This window comes from Macaca thibetana, chromosome 1 (genome assembly GCF_024542745.1).
Source record: "Macaca thibetana thibetana isolate TM-01 chromosome 1, ASM2454274v1, whole genome shotgun sequence".
Lineage (NCBI taxonomy): Eukaryota > Metazoa > Chordata > Mammalia > Primates > Cercopithecidae > Macaca > Macaca thibetana.
In genome coordinates, this window is record NC_065578.1 from 47,541,426 (window position 1) to 47,556,174 (window position 14,749).

Here is a 14,749-nt window from a genome sequence, read left to right on the forward strand (position 1 = left end):
GGGTCTCCTACTCTACCATCTTACTGATAACACTCCCTTCTTGAATGTCTTATATGTTTTTCCCCTCAAAAGCAGAAGTAATTTGGTAATGAGAGTAATGTTAAGTTACTGTTAAGTAATGTTAAGTTAATGTTAATGTTAAGTAACTTTATTAACTTTTAGAGAACAGTATATCAGCTGATATCTGTTCAGTGTTAGCTTATTTCCTTCTTACTTTACAACCCTTAGTAAGTGGATTTTCTAAGGCTTATGTTATCCAAGACAGCTGGAAAGAATATCAACTAATTTCAATTATTATCCCTCAAGTAAATGCCAGTCTCTCCCCGGCCCCCATATACACACACTCTGATTGGGAACTGTGTTTTTGTTTATCTCTGGTTATCATTCAATGTCTTGCAGATTGCCTGGAATATTTTGTGAATAGGCGAACAGTCACAAGTACTGATTATCTGAGGAAACATCATATAAACTCAAAGTATATCATTCAGTGATAATAAACACATTAACAAAATGTTGGATTTTCTCTCTTACCTCTTCATTTTGTACATTGAAACTGTAGCTAGTTAGGAGGAGGATTTCTTTCTTAATTATTATTATTTTGAGCTCTGTCACCCAGGCTGGAGTGCAGTGGCACAATCTTGGCTCACTGCAGCCTCCACCTCCCAAATTTAAGTGATTTTCCTACCTCATCCTCCCGAGTAGCTGGGACTACAGGCGCATGCCACTACACCTGGCTGATTTTTGTATTTTTAGTAGAGACAGGGTTTCACCATGTTGGCCAGGCTGGTCTCAAATACCTGACCTCAAGTGATCTGTCCACCTCGGCCACCCAAAATGCTAGGATTACAGGCGTGAGCCACTGCGCCCGGCTGTCTATCTTATTTTTAAAAGGGCTGCCCTCAAATTATCTCACTACCACCAGAGCCTCCTTAATTAGCAAAACATTCAATTACTCGAGGTCCAGCACTCTCAGGGTGCCTATTATGGTCACATATAAAGTAATACAAAAACAAAAAGTAGAGTTTCATTTATTTTTATCTGACTTCATTATTTTTATCTGACTTCAAAATGTGTTTTGTATTCTTGAGTTCTCCCAAGTTCTAGATATTTATTCTTAACTGACTGGATATTTTAAACTCCACCTCCACCCCTGTAAAATCTGATCAATATTTACTTTATTCCACCTTGTTTTCCTATTCTCGAAAGTCCCTCAATCTTTCAACATTCAGCTCAATGGCCACCTCTTCTAATGCTGCTCTAGACTTCTTTGTAGTTCTCTTACTGCATTAGTCATATTCTACCACAGTATTTGCAACCTTGCACACCACTTCTAGCTAAAGCACTTGGAGGAGTTTCCTGAACAATCATGCTCCCTCCCATTTTCATGCCTCTGCATGTTCTGTTTCATCAAGCTAGAATGCCTTTATCCCCATTCTTGCATTTTCATACCACAGAAGTCACCAAACCACTGCAAATGTTTAAATACACTGTTTTTGTTTTCACACTTTTAAAGATACATTTTAAAATTATATACCCTCTATTTCTAACATAGTTCTTAATATATATGTGATGAATATATAGATGAGGCTTGAATGTATAACTTGCCTAAGATCCTAAGGTAAGATAAAGATCAACACAGTAATTGTAAAATGGTACGTTCACTTTGAAAGACAATTTGGTAGTTCTTCAAAATGTTGAACATAGTTTCCATAGGACCCAGCAAGTCAACTCCTAGATGTGTACTCAGGGGAAATAAAATCATATGTCCACACAAAAAACTTGTATACAAGTGTTCAGAGCAGCATTTCAGAATACCTAAAAAGTGGAAACAACCAAAATATCTTATCAATTGAATGGATAAACAAAATGTAGTATATTCATATGATGCATTATTTAGTAATAAAAAGGAATTAAATATACATGTTACAACATGCATGAACTCTCAAAATATTTTGCTAAGTGAAAGAAGCCAGATACAATAGGTCACATGTTATATGACTCCATTTATATGAAATATCCAGAATAGGCATGGAGACAAAAAACATATAGTGGTTTCCAGGAGTTCTGGGGAGGAGGTAGTGGGAAGTGATCACTAATGGTTACAGGATTTCTTTTGGGAATTATAAAATATTCTATAATTAGTGAGTGGTTATTGTTGCACAACTCTGAGAATACAGTAAAAACCACTTAATTGTATACTTTTTCAGAGTGAATTATATCTCAATAAAGTTATTACTAGTAAATGAACACAGTAATGAAAATTCTCTACTTGTTCCAGATTTTTAGTCAGGGGCTTAATCTTTGGAAGTCAGAAAACAACTCTGCCTGCCTAGAACTTCCTGATCATACATATTAATCGTACAATTACGAAACGTCAAAGGATCATTCTAAATTAACCCTTTTATCATCTTATTGGTGAGAAAACTGAGCTCCAAGAAGCATAAATGACTTACATAAGATTATATAACTAGCCAGTAGAACCAAGGAAGAGTCTCATTCCAATGATTCATCTTTATTTACTTGTTGATTTTGACATTTTCCTAAATCCCCAGGTTTTTTATAATTTAAAGAAAAAAATTAAAAAATAAAAAAAGCCTATTTATCTTTTATATTAACTCCAATAATTATTTCTAGATTTGTGGGAAATACAGAAAAAAAGGCTAAGAGAATAAACAACTGCACCTTTCTGCTCCTGTGAATGAGAAAAGACAACTATTAGTACTTAAAGGTTTTACTCTTTAAAAACAATACAGCATAAGCACTCATAGTAATAGTTAGAGCAACATGGACCACTCTTTCCTCCTAGGGAACAGAAGATAATCAGACACTTAGCAAAGATGTTATTAGTATCCGGAAATTTGCCCCCAACTTTCAGAAAGACACTAAACTTAATCCATAGGAAAACATCTTTCGGAATATTAGTTTCTAAAGTTTCCCTTTCAGCCCTACTTTTTGCAGCCTTTGTCACAGCCAATGGCAGATACAAGTGCAATAAGTAATTTCTGTGGTACTTACTCACTCAGGAGATTTTGGTGATAGTAAAACATTTTCTTTGAAAGTCATGTTTGTTCTTTTCACCAAACAGCAACTCTTAAACAAAAGAATTTTCATTTTCCCAAAGAAAATCATTGAGAATACAATTTTTTCAAAAAGAGCATTATTCAATGTTGACCCTCAAAAGCTGATTGTAAAATACCTCATCATATAATCTACAGCCAGAGGGTAACTCATCAATTGTGTAGTCCAGCATTTCCATAACCTAGGTATCCACATGTACCTGAGGATTACATTGGCAGGTAGTGTGAGGAGCTAGGGGAATGGGGGATGGTGGCCAGAATAACAAATAGTGTTACATGCTAAATTTAGTTTAGAAAATTCTGGGTTAATTCAATAAATATTTAAGGAACATCAATTACAGGCCAGGCTCTCTACTAGATGCAGAGCAAAACAGTTTTATACCAGAATTTTCTTAAAGCCTCTAACAGGCTAGTGTTCACAAATGAGCATAGTGACTATACATCCTAGTTTGCTGTAGACAACCCCAGTTTACAGGCACTATTCCAGCATTAAGATAATCTCTTTTTACTTTTATAATCCTACATATGACTCTCTAAGAGGTGTGTGTGTGTGTGTGTGTGTGTGTGTGTGTGTGTGTGTGTGTGTAGCAAACAGATTTTCCTAAACTTAGAAGACCAATTACACACTTATATCCACATTCCTACAATCGTCTCCTAAAACAGTGGTCTGGGTCCACGGAACATAGTTTGGGGTCTACTACATTCTCATCATTTGATAGCTGAGGAAACAAAGGATCTGAGCATTAAATAGACTCAGCTAGAAAATGGCAGACACGGGACACTAAAGCCTAGGACTCCTGGCTCATAGAGATGGCTCTAATGCCCTTTCTGATGTATCACAGACTGTGATACTAAAGCACCCTTAACATGATGTTAACAAGTTCTACGACAAAAAAGTCACCAAGTTTCACATTTTAATTTCATTTTAAAGGAAGTTCATTTTGTTCTTTTTCAATCATAACTGTAAAATTAATCAAAAACAGAGTCAATGAGAAAACACTATCTTTTAGTCAACTCTAATACTATCTTTTAGTCAACTCTTCAAGACTATAAGCCCAGTTCACTTATTCCTACTCTCTTCTTTCCCTCCCCTCACTCTCTAGTAAATATAAAGTAGTTGATTTCTTTGTATCTTCATAGTATCATTGGCTTTACAGGTGTGTGTTGGGGTTGGGGAGAAGAAGTTAATTCTATCCATCAATCAACAACATTTTCAGTGTCTACCACAAAGTGTTCTGCTATAATATTTTACTCGCATTGTGGTTCCAAGTGTTTTTTTAAAGTTAGGATACTATAATACTGTCTTGGGCCATATGGTACTTACACAAATTCCAAGGAGTCAAATTACAATATAATTCCATTATTATTTTTGAGTTTCTATAAGCTTACTAACAGAGGCAATTTTCTGATTCTGGTTGCACCAAAAGGTATGGCCCTAGAAAAAAAATCATGGAAAGAATTTTATCTTTAAAAATTAGTTATTCAAATTTTCGATCATCCATGGCCACTGATATTTCTAACTAACTGCTATGCATTATAAGCAACTTAGGTGGTTCTTCCAGAGAAAAAGGAGTGAATGATCATATAGTCTTTAAAAAGAAAACCTATGAGCTAAGAAATATAATAGTCTGTTCTAAAAAAGGAAAAAGTAGAAAATGTGAGTGAAAACAGGGTTTAAACCCTTAGGAAATTCATTCTTGTATAGGATATCATTTTGTTCATCACCAAGAAAAGGTAGTCAATATTAATTAAATCTTAAACAGGCAAGATAACCAGTTAAGCAGATGAAAAGAAAACTGCAAGGTGAGTAAGGCAGAAAAAAAAAAGAAAACATTTCTAGAAAGGAACTATTCTTGGATTTGCAGATGAGATGTACATGTAACAATATCCTTGTCATATATTGGAAATTGTGATTGTGTGACAGAGCTCTAATATTTGCAACACAGCAGACTCTTCTGTAATAATTATTTTAAAAGGCTTGCCTATGATAATTTACCATTTGAAGTAATGAACTTATTCAAGTATAACTATTGTACCTAGTTATAATCCCATTTGTTTTTTTTTTTTAAAAAAGGAATACAGATATTGATCACATCAAACATTTTCATTGAGAGGTTGACACGGACACTCATGCGTTTTATCGTGGATGGTCTCAGAAGCTTTCCTGTGTATGTGAAGCAGAACTACAGGCCTTTTTGTATAAGTTTCTGTACATTTTGTCCATGCTGTTCTCAAAGATGGGTCGGTGGGATTTTCCCTTATAAGAGGCTGCCCTGTTGGACCAGTATTCGCCATCATCCAAATGGAAAGTGCCACGTGGCTGCTGACATGAACTATAAAAAGGGATATAAAAGATTCAAAATAATAATGAAACAAAATTAGAGATAGTACCATGTAAATCAAATATTTATTGAGTACTCTACGGCTATTTAATACTCTGCTGGGGCTGTGAAAAAACACAGTAAGGCCTGTGCTTTCAGAGAGGGACATTTTAAAAGGGGAAGCAGAAGTATCTGTGTAAAACTGTTATAAAACAGTAAAATGAAAATTTTGTGTTAGAGTGAAAAAGGAATTCAGAGAACAGACACAGGTACAGCATAATAAAAGCAGAACACAGGTGGCCTGGTATGGCCAGTATAAGAATGCACAGCTTGGGCACAGTGGCTCATGCCTGTAATCCCAGTACTTTGGGAGGCCAAGACGGGCAGATCACCTGAAGTCAGGAGATCGAGACCAGCCTGACCTACATGGAGAAACCCCATATCTACTAAAAAAAACAAAATTAGCTGGGTGTGGTGGCACTTGCCTATAACCCCAGCTACTCGGGAGGCTGAGGCAGGAGAATCGCTTGAACCCAGGAGGCGGAGGTTGCAGTGAGCTGAGATCGCACCATTGCACCCCAGCCTGGATAACAACAGCAAAACTCCATCTCAAAAAAAAAAAAAGATTTTTGCACATTAATTTTGTATCCTGAGACTTTGCTGAAGTTGCTTATCAGCTTAAGGAGATTTTGGGCTGAGACAATGGGGTTTTCTAAATATACAATCATGTCATCTGCAAACAGGGACAATTTGACTTCTTCTTTTCCTAACTGAATACCCTTGATTTCTTTCTCTTGCCTGATTGCCCTAGCCAGAACTTCCAACACTATGTTGAATAGGAGTGGTGAGAGAGGGCATCCCTGTCTTGTACCAGTTTTCAAAGGGAATTTTTCCAGTTTTTGCCCATTCAGTATGATATTGGCTGTGGGTTTGTCATAAATAGCTCTTATTATTTTGAGGTACGTTCCATCAATACCGAATTTATTGAGCGTTTTTAGCATGAAGGGCTGTTGAATTTTGTCAAAAGCCTTTTCTGCATCTATTGAGATAATCATGTGGTTCTTGTCTTTGGTTCTGTTTATATGCTGGATTATGTTTATTGATTTGCGAATGTTGAACCAGCCTTGCATCCCAGGGATGAAGCCCACTTGATGATGGTGGATAAGCTTTTTGATGTGTTGCTGAATCCGGTTTGCCAGTATTTTATTGAGGATTTTTGCATCGATGTTCATCAGGGATATTGGTCTAAAATTCTCTTTTTTTGTTGTGTCTCTGCCAGGCTTTGGTATCAGGATGATATTGGCCTCATAAAATGAGTTAGGGAGGATTCCCTCTTTTTCTATTGATTGGAATAGTTTCAGAAGGAATGGTACCAACTCCTCCTTGTACCTCTGGTAGAATTCAGCTGTGAATCCATCTGGTCCTGGACTTTTTTTGGTTGGTAGGCTATTAATTGTTGCCTCAATTTCAGAGCCTGCTATTGGTCTATTCAGGGATTCAACTTCTTCCTGGTTTAGTCTTGGAAGAGTGTAAGTGTCCAGGAAATTATCCATTTCTTCTAGATTTTCCAGTTTATTTGCGTAGAGGTGTTTATAGTATTCTCTGATGGTAGTTTGTATTTCTGTGGGGTCAGTGGTGATATCCCCTTTATCATTTTTAATTGCGTCGATTTGATTCTTCTCTCTTTTCTTCTTTATTAGTCTGGCTAGTGGTCTGTCAATTTTGTTGATCTTTTCAAAAAACCAACTCCTGGATTCATTGATTTTTTGGAGGGTTTTTTGTGTCTCTATCTCCTTCAGTTCTGCTCTGATCTTAGTTATTTCTTGCCTTCTGCTAGCTTTCGAATGTGTTTGCTCTTGCTTCTCTAGTTCTTTTAATTGCGATGTTAAAGTGTCAATTTTGCATCTTTCCTGCTTTCTCTTGTGGGCATTTAGTGCTATAAATTTCCCTCTACACACTGCTTTAAATGTGTCCCAGAGATTCTGGTATGTTGTATCTTTGTTCTCATTGGTTTCAAAGAACATCTTTATTTCTGCCTTCATTTCGTTATGTACCCAGTAGTCATTCAGGAGCAGGTTGTTCAGTTTCCATGTAGTTGAGCGGTTTTGAGTGAGTTTCTTAGTCCTGAGTTCTAGTTTGATTGCACTGTGGTCTGAGAGACAGTTTGTTATAATTTCTGTTCTTGTACATTTGCTGAGGAGTGCTTTACTTCCAATTACGTGGTCAATTTTGGAGTAAGTATGATGTGGTGCTGAGAAGAATGTATATTCTGTTGATTTGGGGTGGAGAGTTCTATAGATGTCTATTAGCATTCTTATACACCAGTAACAGACAAACAGAGAGCCAAATCAGGAATGAACTTCCATTCACAATTGCTTCAAAGAGAATCAAATACCTAGGAATCCAACTTACAAGGGATGTAAAGGACCTCTTCAAGGAGAACTACAAACCACTGCTCAGTGAAATCAAAGAGGACACAAACAAATGGAAGAACATACCATGCTCATGGATAGGAAGAATCAATATCGTGAAAATGGCCATACTGCCCAAGGTAATTTATAGATTCAATGCCATCCCCATCAAGCTACCAACAAGTTTCTTCACAGAATTGGAAAAAACTGCTTTAAAGTTCATATGGAACCAAAAAAGAGCCCGCATCTCCAAGACAATCCTAAGTCAAAAGAACAAAGCTGGAGGCATCACGCTACCTGACTTCAAACTATACTACAAGGCTACAGTAACCAAAACAGCATGGTACTGGTACCAAAACAGAGATATAGACCAATGGAACAGAACAGAGTCCTCAGAAATAATACCACACATCTACAGCCATTTGATCTTTGACAAACCTGAGAGAAACAAGAAATGGGGAAAGGATTCCCTATTTAATAAATGGTGCTGGGAAAATTGGCTAGCCATAAGTAGAAAGCTGAAACTGGATCCTTTCCTTACTCCTTATACGAAAATTAATTCAAGATGGATTAGAGACTTAAATGTTAGACCTAATACCATAAAAATCCTAGAGGAAAACCTAGGTAGTACCATTCAGGACATAGGCATGGGCAAAGATTTCATGTCTAAAACACCAAAAGCAACGGCAGCAAAAGCCAAAATTGACAAATGGGATCTCATTAAACTAAAGAGCTTCTGCACAGCAAAAGACACTACCATCAGAGTGAACAGGCAACCTACAGAATGGGAGAAAATTTTTGCAATCTACTCATCTGACAAAGGGCTAATATCCAGAACCTACAAAGAACTCAAACAAATTTACAAGAAAAAAACAAACAACCCCATCAAAAAGTGGGCAAAGGACCTGAACAGACATTTCTCAAAAGAAGACATTCATACAGCCAACAGACACATGAAAAAATGCTCATCATCACTGGCCATCAGAGAAATGCAAATCAAAACCACAATGAGATATCATCTCACACCAGTTAGAATGGCAATCATTAAAAAGTCAGGAAACAACAGGTGCTGGAGAGGATGTGGAGAAATAGGAACACTTTTACACTGTTGGTGGGATTGTAAGCTAGTTCAACCATTATGGAAAACAGTATGGCGATTCCTCAAGGATCTAGAACTAGATGTACCATATGACCCAGCCATCCCATTACTGGGTATATACCCAAAGGATTATAAATTATGCTGCTATAAAGACACATGCACACGTATGTTTACTGCAGCACTATTCACAATAGCAAAGACTTGGAATCAACCCAAATGTCCATCAGTGACAGATTGGATTAAGAAAATGTGGCACATATACACCATGGAATACTATGCAGCCATAAAAAAGGATGAGTTTGAGTCCTTTGTAGGGACTTGGATGCAGCTGGAATCCATCATTCTTAGCAAACTATCACAAGAACAGAAAACCAAACACCGCATGTTCTCACTCATAGGTGGGAACTGAACAATGAGATCACTCGGACTCAGGAAGGGGAACATCACACACCGGGGCCTATCATGGGGAGGGGGGAGGGGGGAGGGATTGCATTGGGAGTTATACCTGATGTAAATGACGAGTTGATGGGTGCAGCACAGCAACATGGCACAAGTATACATATGTAACAAACCTGCATGTTATGCACATGTACCCTACAACTTAAAGTATAATAATAATAAATAAAAAAAATAAAATAAAATAAAATAAAATAAATAAATAAATAAAAAAAAAAAAAAAAAAAAAAAAAAAAAAAGAATACATAGTTGCTAAAAGTCAGGCACACCTGAAACTGAATTCCAGCTCAGTCTTTTATAAGCTGTGAGACCTTGGGCAATTTATTTAACTATCCAGAGTCTCAGCTTCCTTAACTTTAGTTTTACAGGATTGTTTTAAAATTTAAACATAGAAGTTATTAAATAAGAAACACGAAACCAGGTACTTTATATCTATTTATGAATACATCTTACAACCTTTAAAAGTTGGTAGACATAGAAATTAAGACTCAGTGAAGTTAAGTGACTTGCCTAAGACTGCTCAGCTAGTAAGTGGCAAAATAAAAAAGACAATATGTGTGCTCTAAGACGCTTTCTACTATGCCATGCTGCTATTGCCCTCAAGGAGTAGAAAATTAGGCTAAATATGAACATTTGTGGAAAATGGAAACAAGGCAGAAGAGTTTCAAGTGAAAGGATCAACTGTAGTTTTGAGGGTCTTAAGGAAAAAAGAAGGTGGGAGGGAGAGAGAGCGAGCGAGCGCGTGCGAGAGCGCGCACATGTAAGTGAGAGCAAGCCCATAGGAAGCTAATGAAATAGACTAAGACTGGGCTGGATGTGATGAAGACAGAAAAGAAAAGGTAACTCTTTCTTAAGGATTAATAGCACTCTTCATGTTATCAGTGTTATAATTTTACTAACATAAACATTAAATTCTGGAATTACATTTTTTTATAGATAAAATGTTGAGTTTATTTTCTTATATAAATAATTGACTTTCTTCAAGGTCAATGAAATACTTTTTATAGATTAGACCTCCCAGGCCTGTTAGATTGTAAAGTTTCTTCCCGGACACACGCAACCTACAAACCAAGATTACACCATGAACAAATACAAAACCTGAATAGACCAATAATAAATAACAATAATGAAGCAGTAATAAAAAGTCTCCCATAAAAGAAAAGCCCTGGATCTCTGGCTTCACTGCTGAATTCTACCAAATATTTAAAGAAGAACTAACAAGAAGTCTACTCAAAATATCACAAAAAATTGAAGATATGAGAAAACTCATTTTACAAGGCTAGCATTACCTAGGTACCAAAACCAGACAAAAAAAACAAAAAGAAACTACAGGCTAATATTCCTGATGAACATATGCAAAAATCCTCAACAGAAGATTAGAAAATTGAATTCAAAAACACATGAAAAAGATCATTCACCATGATCGAATGGTATTCATTCCAGGGATGCAAGGATGGTTCATTATGGGCAAATCAATAAATGTGATACATAATATCAACGGAATCAAAAACAAAAAAAATGTATAATCATTTCAACGGGTGCTGAAAAAGCATTCAATACAATTCAACATCCACTCATAATAAAACCCCTCCACAAACTGGGCATAGAAAGAACATACCTCAAAATGATAAAGGCCATATGTAACAAACTTACAGCTAATATTATACTGAATTGGAAAAAATGAAAAGCCTTTCCACTAAGATCTGAAATAGGACAAAGACGCCCACTTTCGCCACTTATATTCAACATAGTAATGGAAGTCCTAGCCAGAGCAATTAGGCAAGTGAAAGAAATAAAGGGGATCCAAATTGAAAAACAATAAGTCACATTATTCCCTTCTATAGAAAACATGATCTTATATTTAAAAAACATAAAGACTCTACCAAAAAAATTAAAATGAATAAACACATTTAGTAAGGTTGCAAAATAAAAAATTAACATGCAATAATCAGCATTTCTATCTGCCAAGAGTAAACAATCTGCAAAAGAGATCAAGAAAGCAATCCCATTTCCAATACTAAAAAAAAAAAAAAAAAATTCAGCCAGAAAAGTGAGACTGCTATGACAAAAACTATAAAACACTGATGAAATAAACTGAAGAGAACACAAGAAAATGGAAAGATATCCATGTTCATAGATTGAAAGAATCAATATTGTTAAAATGCCTATACTACCTGAAGCAATCTAGAGTCAATGCAATCTCTATCAAAACACTAATGACATTCTACACAGCAACCATAACAAAACAATCCTAAAATTTATTTGGGACTACAAAAACAAACAAACAAACAAACAAAAAAAAAAAAACAAAACAAAACAAAACAAAAAAAAAGACTAGAATAGCCAAAGCAATCCTGAGCAAAAAGAACGAAGTTGGAGGCATCACATAACCTGACTTCAAATTAAACTGTGACGCTATAGTAACCAAAACAGCATAGTACTGGAATAAAAACAGACGAATAGATTAATGGAATAGAATACAGAATGAAGAAATAAATCCACACATTTACAGTAAACTCATTTTTGACAAAGGAACCAACCACATACATTGGGGAAAGGACAGTCTTTTCCAAAAATGGTGCTGGAAATACCAGATATTCATAGGCAAAAGATAAAAATATAATGCCTATCTCTCACCATATACAAAAATCGAACTAAAATGGATTAAATACTTAAATGTGAGACCTGAAAGGATGAAACTACTGAAGAAAATATTGGGGAAATGCTTTAGGATATTGATCTGGGCAAAGATTACTTGAGTAACATTTTAAAAGCATAGGCAACCAAGCAAAAATAAACAAATGGGATCACATCAAGCTAAACAGCTTCTGCACAGCAAAGGAAACAATAAACAAAGTAAAGAGATACAATACGTAACGGGTGAAAATGTTTGCAAACTACTCATCTGAGAAGAGATTAATAACCAGAATATATAAGAAACTGAGCAGCGGAAAAAATAAAAATAATCTGATCTCTGATTTTAAAATGAGCAAAAGATCTGAATAGATATTTCTCAAAAGAAGAAAAAAAAATGGCCAAAAGATATATTTCTTAAATGCTCAATGTCACTAATCAAATCAAAACCACAGTAAGAAATCATCTCAATCCAGTTAAAATGGTTTTTATTAAAAAAGACAAAAAATAATGCACGCTGCTGAGGATACGGAGAAAGGGGGCTGCTCATATACTGTTGGTGAGAATGTAAATTAGTATAGTCCACTAGGAAAAACAGTATGAAGGTTTCTCAAAAAAAAAAAAAAAAAAATAGAACTACCTTTTGATCCAGTAATCCTACTGCTGGGTATATATCCAAAGGAAATAAAATCAGCATATTGAAGAGACGTCAGCACTCCCATATTTATTGCAGCATTATTCACAATAACAAAGCTATGAAATCAATCTAAGTGCCCATCAGTGGATGAACGGGTAAAGCAAATGTGGGAAATAGATACAATGGAATATTATTCAGCTATTAAAAAATGAAATCTTTTCATTAGCAACAACATGGGTGGAACTAGAGGACATCATGTTAAGTGAAATAAGCCAGGCAAAGAAAAACAAATATCACATGTTCTCACTGATCTGTGGCAGCTAAAAAAGTTGACCTCACGGATGTGGAGAGTAGAATGGTGATTACCAGGGACTGGGAAGGGGAGGAGGGAATAGAGGGTGAAGAGAGGTTGGTTAAAGAGTAGAAAAATACAGTTATGAAGAAGGGATAAGTTCTAGAGTTTGATAGCTCAGTAGGGTGATCATAGTTAGCAAAAATTTGTTGTATATTTCAAAATAGGTAGAAGAAAGATTTGGAATGTTCCCAATATAAAGAACTGATTTACTACATGATTTGATTTACTACACATTGTATGCATGCATCAAAATGTTATATGTACATTAGGAATATGTACAATTATGATGTACCAATTTATTGAAAAAAACAGAAAATTTAAATTACTCAAATTGAAACTGTTATGAATAATTTCATAATTGAAACATTTTTGTTGAGCATATCCCTACTGTCAATATCCTTAAAATTAGGCATAAACAAATAGAAAACAGTTTTTATCAATAGCTAGTTTTATAAAAGAACAGTGTTAAAAATTCCACATAACAGCCATAATAGAAGAGATAATATTCTAAACACAAATTTAAAATTATTTTTATCTTTATTTTTCTTATTTTGTTGCCAACTCCCATTTACATGAACCATCACTTCAGGCCTGGTCATTAAAATTTGGGCTAATGCTGAAATACAATAGTGATGTGAGAAACACACAACCATAGAGAGAATTTTAAATCTCCTGAAAACAGAAGAAATTTGAAATAAATGTAGAAGGTACTAAAAGGAAGAAGAAGCATCCTCTAGGGCCCTGGGAATTGGCAGGGCTATCATAACAAACGTCTAAAATGTATTAGAAGCCACACAATATAAAAGCGAGAAGGAAATCTTATGGGTAGTTGATTCCTTCCCTACTCAGCTCCCCAAACCAAAGATGTCAGAAATAAGGGGTCATTTATTCAGTTCTTGATAAGAGATTTCTTTCAAATGAGTTTCAACTTAAAGGTGATAGAAGACGTGAGACAACTATCATAGATAAGCTGATACCTGGAAGATAACATAGCAAACTATATTTTCCCACTCTGCAATTCCTGTAGAAAAACACTGAATACCTGCTAGACCTCATGGCTGAAAACCTCAATGTGTATATAGACTTTAAAAAAAGTATTGAGTGACGAGCATAATTTTTCTTGAGGAAAAACACAAAGAAATAACTTGTATCTCTTTATTAATGTTCTCTATTTGATGATTTTTATTAATGTTCTCTATTTGATGATTCATTGTCATACTTCAATTTTTTAACACGCTTTCCTTTAGCTTTGAATGTAGCTGCTTTGAAGTGTGCTGAATCTAACATCTCGAATTCCTCAGAGACAGTTTCCAGTAATTCATTGTTCACATATATGGGTCATACTTCTTTCTTTACATGTCTCAAAGTTTTTGTAGAAAACAATGTTTTAGATCTAGTTGAGACTGCAGAAACTCTGGCCTTTTCGATTCTTTGTTCAATGATTTGCCTGGACTGATACTGTGAATTGTTTCTTCACACTGCCCAGCTCCTTGTGTCTGTTTCTTTATTTTTTTAATTGTTGCTATTTTATTTTATAGGTTTAGGGGGTGCAAGGACAGTTTTGTTACTTGAATATATTACATAATGGCGAATCCGAGCTTTTAGCTTTTAGTGTACTCATGGTTCAATAGTGAACGCTAACCAACAGGTATTTTCTCAACCCCATCCTACCTTTTAGAATCTCCAGTGTTTATTATACCTCTCTGTATGTCCTTGTGTACCCATTGTTTAGCTCCTATTTGCAATGAGAACATGTGGT

General features: G+C 35.4%; 1 protein-coding gene across 3 annotated transcripts in view; it reads right to left on the reverse strand.

Annotated features, from left to right (window-relative positions):
* Window positions 1–1,983: 1,983 nt before the first annotated feature.
* Window positions 1,984–14,749, reverse strand: part of SPATA6 (spermatogenesis associated 6) — a 177,304-nt gene continuing 164,538 nt past the window's right edge. For all 3 annotated transcript variants that reach the window (XM_050802282.1, XM_050802273.1, XM_050802292.1), the window contains one exon: window positions 1,984–5,410. In XM_050802282.1, coding sequence (XP_050658239.1) covers window positions 5,230–5,410 — 181 coding nt within the window. In that variant the 3' untranslated portion in view covers window positions 1,984–5,229. The remainder of the gene's footprint in view (window positions 5,411–14,749) is intronic.